The 22626-nt window shown below is 32.8% G+C and overlaps 1 protein-coding gene across 2 annotated transcripts in view; it reads right to left on the bottom strand.

The window, feature by feature from the left end:
* Positions 1-2559: 2559 nt before the first annotated feature.
* LOC106881796 (regulator of G protein signaling 17) overlaps positions 2560-22626 on the bottom strand; it is a 44669-nt gene continuing 24602 nt past the window's right edge. For both annotated transcript variants that reach the window (XM_089350828.1, XM_089350829.1), the window contains 4 exons: positions 16260-16334; positions 11131-11192; positions 9389-9555; positions 2560-4724 (listed from right to left, as the gene is read on the bottom strand). In XM_089350828.1, coding sequence (XP_089206954.1) covers positions 4551-4724; positions 9389-9555; positions 11131-11192; positions 16260-16334 — 478 coding nt within the window. In that variant the 3' untranslated portion in view covers positions 2560-4550. The remainder of the gene's footprint in view (positions 4725-9388; positions 9556-11130; positions 11193-16259; positions 16335-22626) is intronic.

The raw sequence follows: 22626 nt of genomic DNA, 5'->3' as shown, positions 1-22626 counted from the left end.
TATAATCAATTGAATCAAGCCCAGAATATATTACATGTACTAATTTTGTCAAACCCCACCTTACAGTGCCAGAAGGATGATAGACCAAAGTCAACCTTGGCAAAATTTGAACTCAGCATGTAGGGCAATGAAATAACTAAATATTGTAATGTCGTTTAAGTTTAGATTCTCTACAAGTTCAGCTATCTCTCTGGTTCACTATGCTTTGCGATAGTCACAGAAAATATTTAAGAGCTAAAAACTTGTGAAATTGAGCATAATACAATATAGAAAATGTTGAAATTGAAATAGTAGATTACAGTGTTAAGCTCACCGTGAAATTTGTTTCCAATTAGAATGCTTAAGTTATATTTATTTTAATATATATCTGTGTGTGTATATGCATGTATGTATGTATATGTATATACACTGGAAAGCAATTTAAATTTGTTTTTCGATAAGTAGAATTATAAATTATATATTGAAAGAAAAATTAAATTTGACTTGAATATTTTACAAAAATCTTAATTTTATACATCATGAAAAAGAATATCCATTTACACATATACATATATATGTAATTGTTCAAATATCACAGGATAGGACACCAGTCTATCACAGGCAACATTCTCAAATGATCTGGTAACTATTCCTGACAGCAGAACTGTGAGCTCATGATTGATGAATAAGTAGCTCCAATATCTTGTCCACTCAACCTCTTTGATTTTATTTCCATCATCTCTTTCTACACTATGAATATTAATTTCTTTTGAATTAGATGACTATATGTTCTAATATATGCATAACTGATTTTATACACACACAGTGTGTGTGTGTGTGTGTGTGTGTGTGTGTATGTGTGTGTGTGTGTGTGTGTGTATAAGTGTTCATTTTCAGTATATAAATAGGAGTACTCAATATAAGTGGTGCTGATTATTAATTAATTAGTTAAAAGCTGAAGATTGAATCTGTCACTGCCAATAAACAGAATATTCATTTGTTCTATCATTAAGAATGAAAAAGAGTGAAATGCAAAAATTATTCTGTAGAGTGAGCATGTCTGTCTATCGGTCTAACTATCCATCCGTCAATCTATAGATAGATAGATAGATAGATAGATAAATAGATAGATTGATAACTTTTGCAATTCTGCTGCTATACTGCAAATACTCTGACAATTACACTTATTTAAGCTTTATAATAATGCTGAAATATAGTAACACTCTTATGTAACTTTAGCTTTAGACACTCTTCAAATTTGTATATTGCAAACTTTGTATACATATCAGCTATTGAAGTCATTGATTTTTGTTTTATTATTAAGAAACTACAGCATATATGACTGATTAATGTTAATACTCAGTTAATGCTTTCTTAATCATTAAAAGACTACATTTCAATATAGTATGTAAATCTGTTAAAACATAATCGGTTTAAACCTTTAGCATCTAAACTGGTCATATCTGGCCCAAATATTCTACCTGTTGTATGTTCAAACTGGCCAGATCTGATCCATCACACCTTCTGTACAATGTCATTTTCAATATAACAACCATTGAAATCTCATAGCTACAAGATAATGCATAATTAATTTGAAGCAATGTGAATAAGTAAGCATTACTCTTGACTGACTAATCAGAATGCTTAAAGGGTTAACAGATTAAGTTAATGACTGAAAATGGAAATAGTTAACTTGTTGGTCATTTTACAAGACTGAATTCTGCTTTATTTGTATCTTCTTTTTTAACACAAACTTCTTTGTGATGATGTACAAGATTTCAAGATTTAGTAAAGAGATAGATAGAATGATAGATAGATAAATAGATGGATGGATAGATAGATAGATAGATAGATAGATAGAGAGAGATTGAGAGAGAGAGAGAGAGAGAGAGAGAGAGAGAGAGAGAGAGAGAGAGAGAGCGAGAGAGAACAATAATAATTTGAAAATGCTCCTTTGTAGATTATTGATCCTGCTATGAGAAATGAAAATGCAATAAATTGAATACAATACTAGATTTAATAAACAACCTGGACACACTAAAAATATTGATAATAACAATACTAACAATATTATATATTATAATATATACATTATAATATAATTTAATATAATATATATATACATACACTTATATAATTATACACACCCATATATATAAATATAATATATGTAAATATATATACATTCATACATATATAATATATACATTATATATATATATATATATAATAAACTATATATATTACAATATACTTTATATTATTTTATATTAAGAAATATATATATGTAAATATAATATATAATTATTATATTATACAATATATAAATATATATTATTTGATGGAATATTATATAACATGCATATTGAAGGATATATATACATACACATACATATATGTATGTATATGTATGTATGTATATATATATATATATATCTAATATATATATATATATATATATATATATATATATAAAATAAAATAAAATAAATTAATAATAATAATAATAATGATAATAATAATAATAAATAGTATTGAAAATAATAATGTAGTAACAAGTTCAAACTCAAAAAAATTGGGCCAATTTCACAGGATTTTAATTGATAACAATTAAATACTCTTACCATTGAGTAAGCTTTGAAGACATGATTTTCTTTAGATGTTTAGTGTTCCAGATACATTAAATATTCGTTAATGAATTAATGGAATTCATAATTTAGATTCATTTTAGGTTGATAGGTAATGGGGGAGTGGGGTGAAAGAAAACAAGAAATGAAAAAAAGGTCGGCGTCTGTATGTTTTTTCATTTGTTTTTCTTTTTTTTTGTGTTTCTACCATGTTGTATTTCAGCATTTTAAAATACTTTTTAGAGAAATGTATAAAAATTGCACATAAATATTCACAGATAAATAAGTGTGGTTTTCTTTTCTTTGTTTTTGTTGTGTGTTTTGGATACGCATGTAACTAGATAGATAGAAAGAGAGAGAGAGAGAGAGAGAGAGATAGAGATATGCATTTTTCGTAATGAATGCGTGATGTAAAATTATATACCCCATTGAAAAAATGTCCCATATTGCACCAGTTTTCTTAATTTATATATATATATATATATATATATATATATATATATATATATACATTTTTTATCCTACCCCTTGCTCTTATAATAATCTTTAACATTAACTAGAAATATACAAAGAAAAAAATAAAACAAAAATGACAAAACAAGTTTTTGTGGCTGTTTTATCAAGTTGTTCTAATTTTCTTAATAATCTAGCGAGATACCCTCAAAAGAACCATCTCCCTACCTGCCCCCATTTCATGGGTCTATCATTTTGGGATGCCATAATCCTTTTATTTTCTTTCATTTTCTGATGAGTCTCTCATTGTCCTTAACACCTCTAGTTAAGACTGATATATATATAAACCAAAAAGTTAGTCCTTTCCAAAACAAGCAAGGACACTTAGTATTCTTGATTTAATGAGTTTTTCATTAACTGTTTTTTAATTTCAGAATTCATTTGAAAAGATTGAAAGAGCTTTTCTTTACTGACAAATTCAAATAAATTGAAAAGAAAAAAAATAATACCCTCCCCACTTTGGAATTTTCTTCAAATTCTTAGTAATAATGTTCAATATTTTAACCCTTTTGTAACAAGTATATGTATATGCATGTACATTGGTGTGTATAATTATATGTATGTAAATGTGGAAGTGATAAATTGTGTGTGTGAATATGTGTGTTTATAATTAGGAAGCCTAATTTTACTTAAAAATGTTTTAAAAATATCATTAAATTAATTTAGAAAAAAAAAAGAAGAAATCAAAACACATTATTATCGGAGAATAATAAATACATTTTCACTACTCCTTGCCTTCCAAAAATTGAGTGACTAGTGTGTGAAAATTTGCACGTATGTAAATATTAAAATGCATATCTGTGTATGTGTGCACTTATGGCTGTATTACTCACAAATGCATTGAATTTTGTATCTCTGTCAATATTTTTCTTTCTGAAAAATTCCTGAACATGCTTCCAAAAAAGCACTGAGGTAAAATATACAAGAGATGACAAAAGAATGAAGTTCAGATGTGCAGTCCAATTACTGCACTGTTAAGTCCTCCTTGCACACTAACAACAACAACAATAAATCACAACAACAACAACAACGACAGCAATGACAACAATGACTGTATCTGCCATAATCTGCCATATAGACACGTGCTGGTGGTACACACACACAAGCACACATGCACACACATACACACATACTCACACTCTCACACATACACACACACACATACACACTTATATTCACACCCACATATACAAAATGGCTAGCAGTGTGAGCTGGAGGCCAAAGATCTTCATTACCAGCACAGTACAGGTCAACAGTTGTCATCTTTGTCATAGCCAGATAATGGTCTCAACAGGTAGAAATAGTTATGAGTGCCATCACTTTCTGTCTCAGCGACCGTCAGTGAAGCTTCTGATTGGCTGCAGCAAGTTTCCTTGTAGCAAATGGGGGGAAAAACTAGAACAGAGCTTTGTTTTTAGTTCAGGTCTTCTCTCACGAGGAGGCCTCCTCGATGAGTTTTTTGTAGAGCTGAGAATTAAGAAAGCGTGGATAAGGATCTTGGTGCATCAGAGTATATATCTGCAGTTGTGCTTCATCGAATGTATGTGGAGATGGATCCAACATATTTTGGTTTATAACCTCTCTTACTCTGGAATCTAGACTAACCTGCAAAGAAATAAAATATTTTAAACTAAAATCAGCAACAGCAACAACAACAACAAGAACAACAAGTAAGAAGCAATTTTCATCCATATTTCAAAGCTGGTTACCACATTATTGGTTTCAAATTTTGGTACAAGGCCAGCAATTTTGTGGGTAGAAGGTAAGTTGATTACATTGATTCCAGTGCTCAACTGATACTTATTTTATCAATCTAAAAGGATGAAAGGCAAAATCAACCTCAACAGAATTTGAACTCAGAATGTAATGATAGACAAAATGCCACTATGCATTTTGTCTGGTGTGTTAATGATTCTGCCAGCTCACCACCTTAAAATATGCTATATGTTAATCCATTGCCCAGTTTAACACCCACCACTTCTAGCTCTTGGGTGCCTTTAAGACAGGGGTTCTCAACTATTTTTTATCTATGAACCCCTTTGAATAATATTTTATTCTGGTGGACCACTATAACGATTTGGTGTTTAAAAACTAGTTTTCTAGATACTTCTTTTAAAATTCCTATTTTTCTTTTGTGCATATTATTAGCTTGTGTAGGTTGAACTATTTAAAGAAAGAAACTTAGCTGTTTTTTGCATTACACACCAATACATACATACATTTAAAGCAAAATTTTTTCAAAGGCTCTTAAAATACTATTGTGGATCCCTAATTTACTATTTTGTTGTGTGGATCTCTAAAAATCTTATATGGACCCTGGTTGAGAACCACTGCTTTAACAGATTCTTCTCTTGTTTATATTTGGGTTGGCTCTCTGGTCAGAGGATAACTCTTTATTCCTATCTATCTCAGAAACCCTGGAAAGGTTTATGGGGAGTCATGGCCAATGCTCATTCTCCTTTGATTAAGCTATTAAAAGAAAAATAAATGTTTCATAAGTGCAAAACAGCTTTACCATCAAGCCAACTCAGGAAGTCCTCCCATCAATCACTCTATCAGTCAGAAATAAAAATAGCCAAATTACCTTCAAATCACAACCTACCATATTAAAGAGGAAGTAGAATTAGGATCATAAAGTCCGATACAGAATATTTAAATAAATAAATAAATAAATAAATGAATACACAGTGGGGACAAAAACATAAAACGAATGAAAAATGGTAATATGTACAATGAAATCAATGGTGATGAAATGGCTGCATGCACCCCACTCACATGCAGTACTATTTAAATGTTCTTACTGTCCGTTTATAACCAGTGTTTATATCCTCTTAGCATCTTTTGCTTTATTCTTTTTTTTAAAACACAATTCACTTTTTTTTTTAAAGCCTTTTTATATAAGGCCTTAATTCATTTAGATCAACTACTGATGGTAGTACACCGAATTCTACCTCATATGTTGGTGGTTCGAATCTACATTTTCCCTTCCACCTGCTGTATCTTTCCTTGACTATTAAAATCACCTTCACATTCTCACCATAACTGTCCTTTGGCAACTTTACCCTTATAACCAATTTCATTTTAGAAATCATTTTTTCTGTGCACACATTTTTGTCATATGTTACAAAATACCAATTGTATTTTCTCCGCTTACGTTTACTGTGTTCTGCTCTTGGCATCACTTTATCCATTTCGGTCGTTGTCACTTCTTCCTCTTGCTGCTGTTCCACTTCATGGGTTAAACAACTCTCCAGTCTGCTTGCTTCTATCTTTTCCTCCTCCATAACTTCTTTCTCAACCTCCTTTTCTATCTCTCTCTCAATCTCTTTTTCAACCTCCTTTATGACTGCTTTCTCTGTCTCCTTTGTTTCTTTTTTCTTTTTCTGTCCCTTTGGCAGAGAGCCCTTCCTTTTTCTTTTTTAAACCACTTCGAATCACTCATCTACCTCTTTCTCCTCCTCCTGCACCTCATCATTCACTTTCTCCTGCTCCTTTGGCTGTTCCATTTCTTCTCTCTGGGGGCACCTCGCCTTCATGTGGCCTTTCTCGCTACACAAATAACATCTGGGAGGCCTGCCTTCCACCACTACCCTCAATCTCACATCTGCAGGTAGAATGACTTCTTCTGGGATCTTGATCATATCACTATCAGTTGTCTGAAGTGATATCTCAATCCTGTAACCCCACCAGTCCACTTTTCTCGTCCTTGTCATGCTTAGGATCATGGAATCCTCTACCATGTTGTGTATTATCACTGCAACCGATGTTTCGTCTAATTCTGGTGGTACCTTTCCCACCCTTACTTACACAACTCTTCTGCCACAGTAAGTTGGTAGGAAAACCCACTCTTCTGATTTTATGGCATCAGTGGAGTGCATTATCACTTCAACATCGCAATCAAAATGCACCTCCACTGTGTCAAATTTTCTTCCTCTTGTTATGAATGTCATCTTCTTTTTAATCTCTTAAACTTTTCTCAATTTCTTCTATTGGTGCTACTTCAATTTTCTTGGATGATATTTTCAGTGTTTTATAAATTATTGTTTTCCTCTTTACACTATATGTTAATTTGAATAGAGGCATCAACTTCAGACTGTGGCCTTCTTTTTCTAAAAGGTTGCTGCATTCCTTTAACATTTCTGGCTCAATTTTTATTTCTCGTACTTCCAAATCTTGGACTTCGATACCTTTGCCAGTTGCAGTCGCATAACTGTGGCTCTTGGCTAGTTCACTTTCCATTGTACTTCTTCCCGTTGGTTCTCCCATAAATGGGAAGAAAAAACAATTCAGCAAATACTCATGGGAGCAAACAGCAATTTTAAACAGGAAACAAACATGGTACACCCACAAGGGGAAACCTCCAACAACAAAATATCACTCTTACTTCAAATGTAGATTTCAACCATGGAAATTATAAATTATAATGTTAAGTTAAACAGGTAAATAGTTTTTCATGCTGCACTGTAAGGTAAGGATAAAGTCCATTGTCAAAATGGGGGAGGCTAGGTGTTATTAGCCAAAACTGTGAAACTATAACAAATTGGCTAGACCCTGGCAAACCTTTATAAGCAGAGATAATTTTACCCCCCCAGTTTTTGTGACAGTTTTTTCTGTGAGACAAAGTTGTTCAATTGGATTCTGGAAGCTATGATTGCCTGTTTAGTTTACACACTTTGTGCTTTCTGTTAGGCTTTTATGGATTTATTTTATGCTCCAGGAATTCGCCAGAACTTTTGTCAGATTTAAAATAATTTCTGTGTCACATCTGGGTGAGTACAAAAAAATCTCTTAAGTTATGTTATGTTATATTTATGTGAATTTTGAACCCTGCATTTGTGGAAGGTTGTGTAGTAATTTTGCTAGCAATTTTCTGTTAAGATAAATGTTAAAATTTGTATAAATAGCTAAAGGGTGTATGAATTTAAAATTTTCATGTAGCTAATTTTTGTATTAGACAACTAACTGTAAATTTTGTCTAATGGTTACACGGCATGCTTGTATGAAGCTGTTTTGTGTGAATTTAAAGCAAACTAGCTTTTTGTTTGACTATTTAATTTTTTAACAATACTTATTGATGTAGTCTGGCAGCCGTTTTGTGTCATGAACTTTTAGTTTAAATGGTTGCTTTGACATTAGGTTTAATTATGTTTAGGTCCAAGGCATATATTTAAAAAATAAAATTTGTGAGGCCAGGCTTTGTGTGAGGCCAATTTTAGTGAAACCAAAAACTGGGATTAGGAGTCCGAATTCTGAACTGTATATATATGTTATCTTTGTAAATATTTTGACTGCACATCTGGTGTAGCATTTGCTTTTTGTTTGTATATATATTCGTTTGTATGTAAACTGTTTTTATGCTGACTATTGTTAATAATATTTTAGAAAAATTTCATGGTGTGTTGTTTTGGGTTCACCCCATCCTTGTTGATTCTGTAAATTCGGGTTATGGCCACCAGGTCGTAACAATATAAGAACATGTGTGTGCATCTGTGTATGCGCATGCACACACACACACACAAACATACACATATACTCTTTTACTCTTTTACTTGTTTCAGTCTTTTCACTGTGGTCATGCTGGAGCACCGCCTTTTTAGTCAAGCAAATCGACCCCAGGACTTATTCTTTAGAAGCCTAGTACTTATTCTATCGATCTCTTTTGCCGAACCGCTAAGTTACGGGGACATAAACACACCAGCATTGGTTGTCAAGCGATGTTGGGGGGACAAACACACACATACAAACATACACACACACATACATATATATATATATACAAATATATACGACAGGCTTCTTTCAGTTTCCATCTACCAAATCCACTCACAAGGCTTTGGTCGGCCCGAGGCTATAGTAGAAGACACTTGCCCAAGATGCCGCGCAGTGGGACTGAACCCGGGACCATGTGGTTGGTAAGCTAGCTACTTACCACACAGCCACTCCCACGCCTATATGCACATTAACTTTTCATATAGAGCTCAGTCCCTCTCCACTCATTTTTAAAGTCATAATTCTAGCTCCAAACAGGCACAGTGATGACTATAGGTCTATCAGATATCAGATTTGTGCAAAACTTTTGTGTTTGTATGATTGTTACAAACTAATATATATATACATACACACACGCACATATAAAAAATATCAGTCAATTCACATTTTTGAATTTGTCAATAGTTAGTAGATAATTAATCATATCGAAGTATTTTCTTCTAGGTATACACAGAGACTTCAGAAATTTTATAAAATAGTTCTCAGGCAATTAAACTTACCTCTTTTGGAGACAGTATAGAAATATAGTCTTCGTATATTAATCTGGCTTTTTCTTCTATTAATTCAGAATTTTGTTCCCTCTTCAGTTCTTCACATGCTAGCCAAAATAACATATTTTCTTCACTATATTCCATTCGAAGGAATTCTCGAAATTTTCTTCGACCACCTAAAAATAGTAAATTTTTCAATTTACTTTTTTCTTATTTTTATTTTTTGCAAATTCAAGTGAAGTAGGTAACATTTCAGGAATGCAAAAGTTTTAACTTTGAATCTTACAGAATAATATCATTCTAGGTACAAGGAACTATACTCTTGGGAGTTGAGGGAAATTCAGATATCTGTACTTTACCAAGTTCATAGGTCAGACATTCATTAAGTAGGTATGGCCCACACGTTGGAACATCCTGTTTGTGAAATTAACATGAAAGTGGTTGAACACTCCACAGACTCCCTTAGCATAGTTCTCAGGGAGATTCAGTGGGACACAGAGTGTGACAAAGCTGGCCCCTTTTAAATACAGGTACAACTCATTTTTGCCAACTGAGTGGACTGGAGCAATGTGAAATAAAGTGTCTTGCTCAAGGGCACAACGTGCCACTGGTAATCAAACTCACAACCTCATGATCGCAAGTCAAATACCCTAACCACTAAACCATGTGCCTTCATGTATATAAGCAACAGTGTATAAATTATAAGAATAAATATGATCTCAGAATACCTAGAAGAGTACTAGATCATCAATGGCACTACAATGATCTTATAATGTTATAGGGCTAACTACGAATACCACTGCTTTATTAAGAAAGGAAAACTTCATAGTTATACACCTTTAACACCTTTTGTACCAACCTGTAAAATATGATACAAAAATAGCCATTTTAAAGTGACCATATCTAAATCAGAAGCTTCTGTCGTAATTTTAAGTAACATTTTTGAAATCTTTTGCCAGTCCTGAGTATCACATGTGATACACAGAACATATTTGTTTCTGTGGCATACACACATCATATATGATACATATTCCCCATTTTTTTTCAACCATCAGTCTAACTTGAGGCTCATGAAAGGAAACCTTTATATTTACTTAGAACATCTGAAACAAGGATTACCTAAAAGTTTGCAAGCAAGAATGGATGTTTAAGATGAAGTTATGCAAATGTTTTGGACAGGCAAAAGTTAAGTTATATTCCAGATATCAGCTTAATAACGAGAAAGTTCATACTAAATTGTACTAAATTCATTTCATTTCATCATTGTTTTCAAAACGAATTAGAACACATAGGCAGTGTTTGTCATTAGAATTATTATCAGAAAAGGGTTAAATGACAAAAGGTTAACCCCTTTAACATTTAAACTGGTCATACCTGGCCCAAATATTCAACCTGTTTTATGTTCAAACCAGTCAGATCTAACCTCCCACATCTCCCATACAGTGTTACTCTAAAATTAAACAATCACATCATTGAAATCTTAAAGCCACAAGGTATTGTACGATTAATTCAAAACAATGTGAATAAATAAGCATTACATTTGATAGAGTAATCTGAATGCTAAAGGGTTTAAGAAAAAATCTGCCTTGCTGACTATTCAATACAAACAACTTTTTGGTATGTGATGTAAACAAGAAGAAAGATTGATTTGTAGATACCATATCTACAAACAAGTAAAACCACAAGAATCAGAAGAATAAGAAAGGTAACAATAAAAAGAGCAGCTGTAAAGTATTTAATAGTATACTTACCATTACTTCTTATAAGTCGGTCAAAAGATTCAGACCAGTTTTTCATATCTTCTAATGATAAACTAAATAAAATAAAAAAAATATACAAATTTGTTATTTCTTATAAAGAAATTTTGAACATCACAAAACTTGAATTTTTTGCAAAAAGATCCAGAACATTCCTAATAAGCCCAATAATTTTGCAGAAATATTTGGTTACACTAATAATGGTTTCAAAATTTAGCACAAGGTCAGCAATTTTGAGTCAATGGTATAGCCCAGTACTTCACTGGTACTTTATTTTACCATCAACCCCAGTACTTCACTGGTACTTTATTTTACTATTAACCCCAGTACTTCATGGGTGCTTTATTTTACCGTCAATCACAGTACTTCACTAATACAAAGATGACTCTAGGAGAATTTGAACTCATAATGTAAGATGTGGAAGAATTACTGTTAGGCATTTTATCTAATGCTATAATGATTCTGCCAGATTGCTACATTATTTGGCCACTCTAATAATAGTAAATTACTGTTTTATTGTTGTTTAGCCCCCAGGTGAGTCCTTAAGGAATAGACCTATGACAAAGGCATTCCAACTATCTCCCTGTATATCTAGAACTACATGAATGAATGCATCCATTTCAAGATGGTTTAATTTCAAAGTGATCTGATTGCTATTTCTAGCAGGTTGATCAAGCAACCCTATAGAGATTACTCAGTTGTCTTGATGGTAGTTTAGTATTTAGTCAGTTTGCATTTCATTGAAATTTAAGTTGTGAAATACTATGTTCAGTTTCTTGTTTGAAGGCAAAGCATGCATGAAATAATTAGTGATTGGAGTTTACAGAAAATAACCGTTTGTTTGGCAGTGAGATAGTTTTAGTATAGTGGTAATAATATGTAAATATAAACAAAGGATATTGATAGAAGTAAAAATAATTCTATTCAATACTTTGACCTATATTAGCTCTAATCACAAAACTAAAATAAAATTTTCATTATTAAATAAATCTATTATTACCCTTCTTTAGAACTGTGTTACCTTTTCTCAAATTACATAGCTTAGAGTTACTGCCAAAGTTAACTAACCAGCCATGGAGCACCCAACCAGAATGACTGACACATAGAAAAAAATAAATAACTCTGGAACTTATAACCAACAATATCACAAACCAGATGCAGTGGAATCATGTCAGTAACCAGATTGCAGTCGTGTGATGAAAATTTTGACACCAAACAGTAAGTGTTTAAGTGAAGTTAACAATCTTTGTATGTTTTTGAATGGCTAAAATGTGTCTTCTATGCTGTAATCATTAATAATGTTTCGTGCAAATTACACCCTCTAACTTATATCAGTATTTGCAGAACATAGAGAGAAGACAAGAATAAAAAGCACACTACATACATCATGTTATCTAGTCTGATGTCTCATATATTTTAGACTTTCTAGATTGATGAAAATATATGTCAGCAATAAAATACTGGTTTCAAGATTTGACACAAGGCCAGCAATTTTGGGGAAGAAGGTAAGTTGATTGTATGCATGCACTTACACTCATGCAAGTACATGCATGTGTATAAGATAAGAGGATCAAATTAAATCATTAGTGAAGTCACTAATTTATCATTAACTCACTGTGTCATACAACTTGTTGTGTAATAACTTGCAATATTATTTAAGATTATGCAAGAATGTGTTTATGTAACGTTGCCACTTTATGAGGTAATACACCATCTGAGGTTAATTAGGCGATATGTACCAAATGGTATTATGGTTGATATCAAAGTGGTAATGTTATGCGAACATGTTATTGCATAATTTTATATAATCTCACAAGTTATTGCATGCTAAGATGTATGTCATAATGTGTAAATCATAAGTCTTTGTTAAAAAAACACATGTAATAATACTTGTATTATCCATTTGCTTTCATCTTTATTACTATATGCATGTGTGTAGTGCCCATGCTGGTGCTACGTAAAAGCACTTATTACACTCTGTAAAGTGGTTGGTACTAGGAAAGGCATCCAACTGTACAAACCATACCAAATATGGAGCTTGGGCAGCTCTCCCGCTGGCCAGCTCCTATCAAACTATCCAACCCATGCCAGCATAGAGAACAGACGCTAAATGATGATGATGATATTTTGTGTGTGTGTGTGTGTGTGTGTGTGTGTGTGTGTGTGTGTGTGTGTGTGTGTGTGCATGTACTTGTGTTTGTCCCCTGTTGCTTATTGACAATCAATGTTTGTTTGTTTACATCTCCCATAATTTAGCAGTTTGGCAAAAGATATAGATAGAATAAGTACCAGACTTAACAACATAAGTACTGGGGTTGATTCATTCAGCTAAACTCCCCAAGATGGTGCCCCAGGTGTATAGCTGTAGTTCAATGACTGAAACCAGTAAAAGATATGTTTGTGTCTCCTCGTTTTGATATGGCATGACAATAGGAAATGAGTACCACCAACATATAAGCAGGGTCCATTGCTTCCAGTCTTTCATGAAAATGTGTGACCATGGAGAAATATTACTTTGCTTGAAAACAAGCAAAAATCAGTGATAGGATGAGCATCCATTCATAGAAAATCTGCTTCAATAAATTCTGTCTGACCCATGCTAGTATGAAAAAGAGGAAGCCAAGACGATGATGATGAAGGAATATATAATTTGTAAGTGGTTTCACAAATAAAAATAATTCGGGCAGAGAGAATATATTGTTATAATGTAGTAGATAAAAATTATTCTTTTCCCATGCCTCTCTGCTAAATAGAGTATTCTTCAGCTTGTGATTCGAATGAAAGTTTTAAGTGTTCTTCATCTGTATGAGCATGTTGCTAATTTCCATTTATATGTACATGCACTTGTACACTTATACTGATATAGACCAACACTAGAATATCAAGTATTTAATTATGTTCCACTGTTTGATTAAAATTAGCTCTGAGGTATTTATTAATATTATGTAGTAAATGCCATTTGGATAAAATTTCAAACCTTTTATTAAATAATTATTTGAGGTCTTGAATTTAGTTTCATTGTAGAACATTTCCATAATACATAGGCAGCAAATTCTGGATCCATTAATGTAAGATTTGCTTTGGTTCAGTGTATCCTCTAAGAATTTTAAATGATTAATTCTATCTTTCAATATCTGTATATAGATTGAAGTGATGGTGCAATTCCTCTTTCTTGTTTATGTTTCACAATAGTGAAATGTAATTTTAGAAAAGGTTTTTGAAACTTCCCTCAATAATTCCATTGTATTGTATTGCAGTGGTGTCATTATCACTAACTACATTTGAATTAACATTAGTGAAATAGGTTACTACTTTTCTATGGCTGTTCTATTTAAGTGGGCATAACTCTTTGTTCATGCATGTGAAACTCATATTATCTTCCTTAAATTAGCAGACATCATATTTAAACATTAGACATATTAGACATGATATTTAAAATAATTTTAATGTTGCCTTGAACATAACTTTGCCTATTGAGGATCTGATGTTTTACAGAAATTTTGAACATATTGCTTTTGTATCTTGTAAAACTGGTTCTGTTTACTTTAGTAGAAGCATCAATAGAGTTTGACTCAAAAGGTTAAGTGGAAACAGGAATACATTTATGATGAAGTGTATTTATATAGTTAGAAAGTCAGAACAGTAAGGTTTGTTGCAAAAGAAAGTATAATTCTTTCTCAAGTGTTACAAGCAATCAGGATATACTTTTCAAGTGATATATGATAGCTTTACATCAGTGGTTCCCAAACTTTTGTTAAGCTGCTGCCCCCACCCCCTGGCACCCAGGCCACATCCCTAGCATCCCCTTCCTAACTCACCACCACAAACATAGACCACTTTCTGCAGCAGAATCAAAAAATCTGTATTTCACATTCATCACCCTCTTTTGGCCACCCTATTATCACCCAACTTTTCTCCAACGTCCCACTGAATCTTTCTACCACCCCCAGGGGTGGGGCAGTACTGTCCACTTTGGGAAACAAAGCTTTACACATTAAATCTAAAAGCAGATTAGTAAAATAATAAAATCACAGGAAAACCTAGCAACTAGAGCACTAGTAAAATAATTCTTTCTAATGTCCCGCAGCCTCTATAGAAGTAATTCATAACGAGCAGTGGAGGACAGTACTCTGAAAGCATAATAACCAGAGAAAGAACAAGGTGGGAAAAAAAAATCAAAGAGCTTTTACCTCTACTGATAAGAAAAGGATTGTCTCCTTAATCTAAGGGTATACTGTTCAGTGACTAAGAACAAAGTATAAAGTTGCATGGTAGGGAGATATGAGCATTGAATGCAGGGGATGTGTGAAAGCTGGAAAGAAATTAAACATGATCCACTGGATAAGTAATGTTAGTGTGGACATGTAATGTATATGAATGATGACAGTAAAGAAAAGCTGGGACAATCAAGTGGGAGGAAACTAGAAAAAGAAGACTAACAAAACTTCGGTGGTGGAAGCTGATCTCAAGATACTACACTTCACAAAGGTGTTGACAAAAAAAAAAATGCAACAAATGGTAAGAGGTTGTGTTGGAGAGGACTCATTCAATACATGTAAGCATGGTAAAGTAGATGTAAAAGTGATGATGACAGGAACATAGTCTCAACCCATTTTCCTGTCATGGGTCTCTTTGAATCCTATTTAACTCAGATGAACCCTCAACCATTTGATGTGTAAAAAGCCCTATTATATCTTTATAATTAAATATTTTTAGGAATTGTATAAAAGAAATTGTTAGAATATTTTGTGTATTGTAGAAGTATAACAGATTTATTTCAGACAAATTTTAACAGCCAAATCTTATATGGAATCCAAGGGCCATGAAGACCCCAGTTGAGAATTCTTGATGTAGTGCAAGCCTTAAAATTTCAGGACATCTCACTCTTTCTTTCTCTCCCTCCCTCTCTCTCCCTCCCTCTCTCTCCCTCCCTCCCTCTCTCTCTACAACTAAACTTCATAAAGATGGAAAAGTCAATGAAATATTTTTCATGGTTGGTTATGTGTGTTAGAGAAAAGTTGTCCAAACAGGAACATCTCAAAATAATGGAAACAACAATAACAGTAACAGAAAAAGCAACAAGAACAGCAACAATGACTATATTAACATATTGATATACTTACAGTTCTTCTCTGTCGCTGTTAGAATCCAGTTCTTTTGATCTACTCTGAGAGAGTTGATCATTTTTCACAACCATACTAATTAAAGCAAAACAAAATGAAAAGAAATCATTAAAGCTTATTTCTCAAAGATTTACATAAAAACAACAACAATAAAGAAAAATATCAACTACATCTATTTGGGGATATTTAAAGACAACACATTTTCTAATACAATTAATCAACAAAATAAAATGCACAAGAATGGAATACTGTTACAAAAATTTTAACATGCATGTTGATTTCAATGTATTGTATTCAAAGATTTTGTTCGTTTTCACAAATAAACCTTATAAAAAAGGAAAAAAAAAAAAATACCATTGATGATCCTGAACATGAAAAAATTAAAATTTCAAATAAAAAGTACAATTTCTTGAAAAATGAATTTCTATGTAGTCATGCTTGCTACAAGCTGAAGTTAATCTTAGTCTGATAAAGAAAGTTGATTTCTTTGACAAGCTTAAAAAAATATCTGTTACTTTCAGAAAGTGTCTTTATAATTTAAGCAATTTTTTCAAATGAAAATAGCTTATTAGATATTTCAAAAATTACCCAAAATTATTCATTATTCCAGTCCCCACTGTTAAATTTTCTCCATATCTCCCTTTCTCTCTCTCTCTCTCACACACACACACACACACATACAGTAATATAGTGTTGTTTTCAGTATATTGCATGTACTGAGAAACTATGCCCATATATTGAAACAGTTCTATTGTCTATAAAATGTTTACTATAAGGTTTACAATATCAAGTACAATAGCAGGCGAGGATTCCATATAAAGCAGTTGTATAATGAACAGTTGCAACACTATAATGTGATAGAATGTATGTATATGGAAGTGTATGCAATGAGAAATATAAGTCCTTGTAATTAATGTGTCTTGAAGTGAATTCAGCTATAAATAAGAGCTTATATTACAACTGGGGTAAAGAGGTCTTGGATGAAAAAAAATAAAAAACACAGAAAGTTACATGTAAGACTCAAAACCATGCATCTACTGTAATCCAAACAGAAGTGCTAACAATTACACTAAAGCAGCATCTTACTCATCTTTCTTTCCTCAAATTAAGCACTTTAAACAATTTTACCAGGAAGAAAATATTAGTAGTCTGAATATAAACATACTTTCTCACTGGTAAAATAAAAGCATCTAATCTGATGGAAGATGGGAAAGCGAAATTGTGATGGCACCATCGTTCGAGCGTGATCGTTACCAGCATTGCCTTTCTGACACTTGTGCCACAGCTTCGCGTTCCTGGCACTTGTGTTGGTGGCATGTGAAAAGTCATTCGAGTGAGATCGTTGCCAGTGCCGCTGGACTGGCTCCTGTGCAAGTGGCACATAAAATACATCATTTTGAGCATGGCCGTTGCCAGTACCACCTGACTGACCTTCTTGCCGGTGGCACGTAAAAGCACCCGCTACACTCTTGGAGTGGTTGGCGTTAGGAAGGGCATCCAGCTGTAGAAACTTTGCCAAATCAGATTGGAGCCTGGTGTAGCCATCTGGTTCACCAGGCCTCAGTCAAATCGTCCAACCCATGCTAGCATGGAAAACGGACGTTAAATGATGATGATGATGGGAGGGAGTGGACTGTTTAAGTTCATTTGTAGCATGTGTGTCTGGGTTAGAGAAGATGCATAGTTTGAATCCTGCACATAGCTTTCTGCCTTTTTTTTTCCACTCAAAGGATTAACCCAAAGTATTATATGCTATTATCCATAGCTGAACTTTTTTCATGATACATCATTGATAAAGACATATAATACATATATGTGTGTGTTCATGGGTGTATGTATATGTATCATATGTGTGTGTGTATATATATATATATATATATATATATATATATATATATGTATGTATGTATGTATGTATTTATATGTACATGTATCATGTGTGTGTATATATGTATGTATGTATGTATTTATATGTACATGTATCATGTGTGTGTATATATGTATGTATGTATGTATTTATATGTACATGTATCATGTGTGTGTGTATACATATATATGTATGTATTTATATGTACATATATATATGTGTGTGTGTATATATATATATATATATATACCAGCGTCACCTTACTGGCACTTGTGCCGGTGGCATGTGAAAAAATATTTGAGCGAGGTCACCAGTGCCACTGGACTGGCTCCTGTGCAGGTGGCATGTAAAAATTTGAGTGTGGCCGTTGCCAGTACCACCTGACTGGCCCTCGTGCCGGTGGCACATAAAAGCACCCTCTACACTCTCAGAGTGGTTGGCATTAGGAAGGACATCCAGCAGTAGAAACTCTGCCAGATCAGATTGGAGCCTGGTGCAACCATCTGGTTCACCAGTCCCCAGTCAAATCGCATGGGAAGCGGACGTTAAACGATGATGATGATGATGATGATGATGATGATGATGATATATATATATCATAAAGAAAAAGTATATAATATAGGATTAATGTTACAACTAAAGGCTTCATAATAAATTCCAGGCTTATTTATATAAGTCCTACATAGATGTCCAAAATGAAGCTTTGTTTTTTAAATTTAACATTCCAAACTTAATAGTTGATAAGGTATTGAAATATTATGACAGAAATGAAACAAAAAATTATAGATAGAAATCTGTGAAATAATGAAGCCCATATTGAAGAAGACTAAGAAAAAGAGCTTAGAGAAAAAAAAAGGACATAATGAGAAAAGTTTCAAAGAGGATAGAGAAAGAAAGAAGAGATATTTAATCTATGATAAAGTAGGCATAATTGACAACAATAAAGTTATGGAGAGACGGTATAATTATTAGGGAGAAACATGAATGTGAATAAGAAAATATAGGGGTTGTGATTATGTAACATGACTGATTGAATAGAGTGACAAAAAATCAGAGAAGAGAAAGTAGTGAAGTTTATGAAGTACTGAAGAATAGAGGAAAGAAGAAAGAGAAATGCTACTGTAGTGTGAAAAAATGTAAAAGAAAATTTTGAGGAACAGAGAGAGATATATATACAAACAGTTCAGCAAAAACAGCTAATTAGTGCTTAAATAAATAAATGAATATGGAATAAAATAAGGTAATAGGATGTACAAGATTCAACAGACAAGAATCAAACTTACTAATAGCATTCAGTTTCCTATGATATATTTCTGAACAACATTTAGCTAGTAGAGGGAGGAGAATACTATATATTCATATTTAGAACTCTAAATATTCATATTCATAATATTTATAATTCAGTCTGTAGGTAAAAATAAAGTTTTTGTAGAATAAACTATTTTTGGTGATGAAATTTCAAAAATAATTCATTCCTAGAATTCAATAAGTTGAAAGGAGACACCAGTATGAAGAATTTTTCTCAGTTACATAAGCACTACAGCCTAAATCCTTTAAATGGTGGTTTGGCAAATTGTATCATTGACCATAGTATCTTGAAGTTTCTAGTGCCATCATATTACAGTCTCCAAATGTGCTGTGTTAAGAGGTGATGTTTCTTTTCATTGCATGCCTAAAAGAATATGCTTCCTTTGTGTATCTAATCTTAAATGTGTATTCAGTTAAGCTTAAATAAAATTGTTCCTTGTGGTCTGTGAATTTCCTTGTAGCTCAGGTATTTGCTATCAAGTAAATATGAATTGATATTGGACAAAATTCTGTTGTGGTTAGTCAACTGACCAAAGAAATTATTGTAATTTCTCCTGTTCACATCAGAAATCAAATACTTTATGATGCTAGTACAACTTTCATGGAGCTTTTGTTAAATATTTTGTAGCATGTGTAGAGAAGTACCCCAGTATAAGGTTCAAGAAGGTTTTGGTGCTATTGGATGCCACACCCATACTGTAAGGAGGATGAAGTTAGGGGTGATATAATGCTTGTGTCTTTTTTATGGCTTTATGAGTTGTTCAGTATAGTATATATTGTATTCCCTTATGGAATCCACTCCCTTTCAATGAATTGTTATATTAGGGTGATGCATAGTTAAAACATTTGACAAAATGTAAGAGCTAATTTTATTCACTAAATTCTTGAAAACTACAGGAGCAAGGCTGGAGGACTTAATATATTTTCATTTGGCTTCCAGTAAGGGCAATTTTTCATTTGGTTTTCTATAAGGGCAATATTTAGATGTATTTATGTCCAGCATAAAATCTAAAATTAACTATATGATATTGGTAATACTTGTAATTCTTAAGCTCAGCTCTTTAAATGCATTAAAAAATGTCTTTCCTAGGCCTGTCACTGATAGCCATTCATGAAGAAAAAGTCAACAAGCCAACATTTCTATAAAGTCTGAAGCCTGTGAGGTAGAATTCCTTCATCAGAGAGTTTAAGATATAATTCCATCAGCCCACAAACCTCACTTATATTATTTAAAGACTGCATCAAAAAACTTGTCCAGCTAAAACACTGCCTTCAAAAGAGAGTAAAAATTTTCTGGCATATAAGGTAATGCTAATTTTAGAATCATTTATAGAAATAAAATCACTGACATTATTACTTTTAATCCTATTTTATGTATTGAATTCTTTTTCCTTACACTTGTGTGTGTGTGTGTGTGTTTGTGTACATAGATAGATAGATATATATATAGTTTCATGTACATATAAATGCTTCTTTATTATTAAGTACTTTGCACATACAAGCGACTTCTATCTAAGGACATACCAGCACCTGGTAATATATTCACAAAAGAATATATTTTTATGCTTTTAACAAGTTGAAATTTTGATAAAGAGAATATACTGGACAACAACTCAACTGATGCCTCTGATGATCAAAGATAAGGCTTTAGGACAAAGAAATTGTACCTTGTGTAATAAATTATTAGAGAATTCTGAGAAGCTATTTGAGATAAAAAAAAAAAAAGGTATGATTTCATTCTTACACGTGCACCATTCAAGAGCATTAAAAAAATACAGAATAATGCTCAATGCTCTTGTAATATATTTTCTCACATTGACAAGACAAAAAAAGATCTTTATGGGATTGACATACCAATATGTTCAAGGCTGCCTTCAAATATTACAAACACATATAGAAAAACAAATAACAGCACATAAAATTAATTAAGAAGCCTATATATTAGCCATCAAACTTAAAATAGACAAACTGAATGTTTAGTATCATGTATATCTCAAATCATATTAAAAACTTGAAGAATAACTTTCAAGCTGAGACCAAGTGTAGGCTCTTTAAATGGTAAAGAGCAAACCAGGTGTAGTTAGTAAATATATTTTATTTGTGATTATGATAAAAATTAATCAAGCCACAAATTTACCTTTATGGAAACATAGCTCTCCTGTAATCGATTCATTTAACCAAAGTGACAATAAATATTGCAAATATATCCAGCTTGATCCATTTATTTCTAAACTCGTAACTTAAGAGTACTCAGTACCTAATCTGTTTTTTTTTTTTATTTGTAGTGAATCTTTGATCAAGTATATCTTGGCACACTTTGTGCAGAAAGGGAAAATATGCATTAAAAAGATATTGAGCAGTTAAGAAGCTTGCTTGCAACCATAGTTATAGGTTGAGTTCTACTGCATAACACCTTGAGCAAGTGTCTTCTATTTTAACTCCAGACCAATCAATGTCTTATAAGTGAATTTGGCAGATAGAAACTGTGTGGAAGCCTGTTTTGTGTGTGTCTCTGTACCTGTGTTTTTCCCCTGCCCCTCACTGATTGACAACCAGTGTTGGTTTGTTTATATCTCCATAACTTAGTGGTTCAGCAAAAAGAGATCAACAGAATAAGTACCAGACTTAGGAAAATGAGTTCCTGGGAAATCTGCTTGACTAAAGCAATCCCTTCAAAATGGTAACTCATCATGGTTGCAATCCAATGATAGGCAACTGCAGGAGAAGCATTTAGTGAAAGATAAACCACTGTACTTGGTAGTTGTTGAGGTGGAGAATGCCTTAGACAGGGTTCCTGGCTCCCGCATCTGTTGGTCAATGTGTGAGTTAGGGATAGATGAGTGGTTGGTGAGAGCCTTCCAAGCCATGTACAGGGATGCTGTCAGTGAGGTAAAAGTCGGCAATGAGTACAACAGCAAATTTAGTGTGCAAGTAGGAGTTCACCAAAGATTGGTTTTTAGCCCATAACAGAGGAATTTAAAATTGGTTGCCCAAGGGAGCTCCTCTATGCTAATGACCTTGTTCTTACAGCTGAATCTCTAATAGAATTAGAGAAGTATCTACTTCTTCATTCTATAAATGGTACATTAGTTATCAAGACCTCATATTTAGAATTTCAGTTTGTATTTAGTACATCTTTTGGGAACTATTGTTAAATATTTCAAGAAGTGTTTTCTGTAAAAGTGTTTGGTT

Source organism: Octopus bimaculoides, chromosome 4 (assembly GCF_046866305.1).
Source record: "Octopus bimaculoides isolate indiv1 chromosome 4, ASM4686630v1, whole genome shotgun sequence".
In the NCBI taxonomy this organism is placed as follows: domain Eukaryota; kingdom Metazoa; phylum Mollusca; class Cephalopoda; order Octopoda; family Octopodidae; genus Octopus; species Octopus bimaculoides.
Note: the sequence above shows the minus strand (reverse complement) of the source record. Positions and strands in the feature narration are given on the sequence as shown.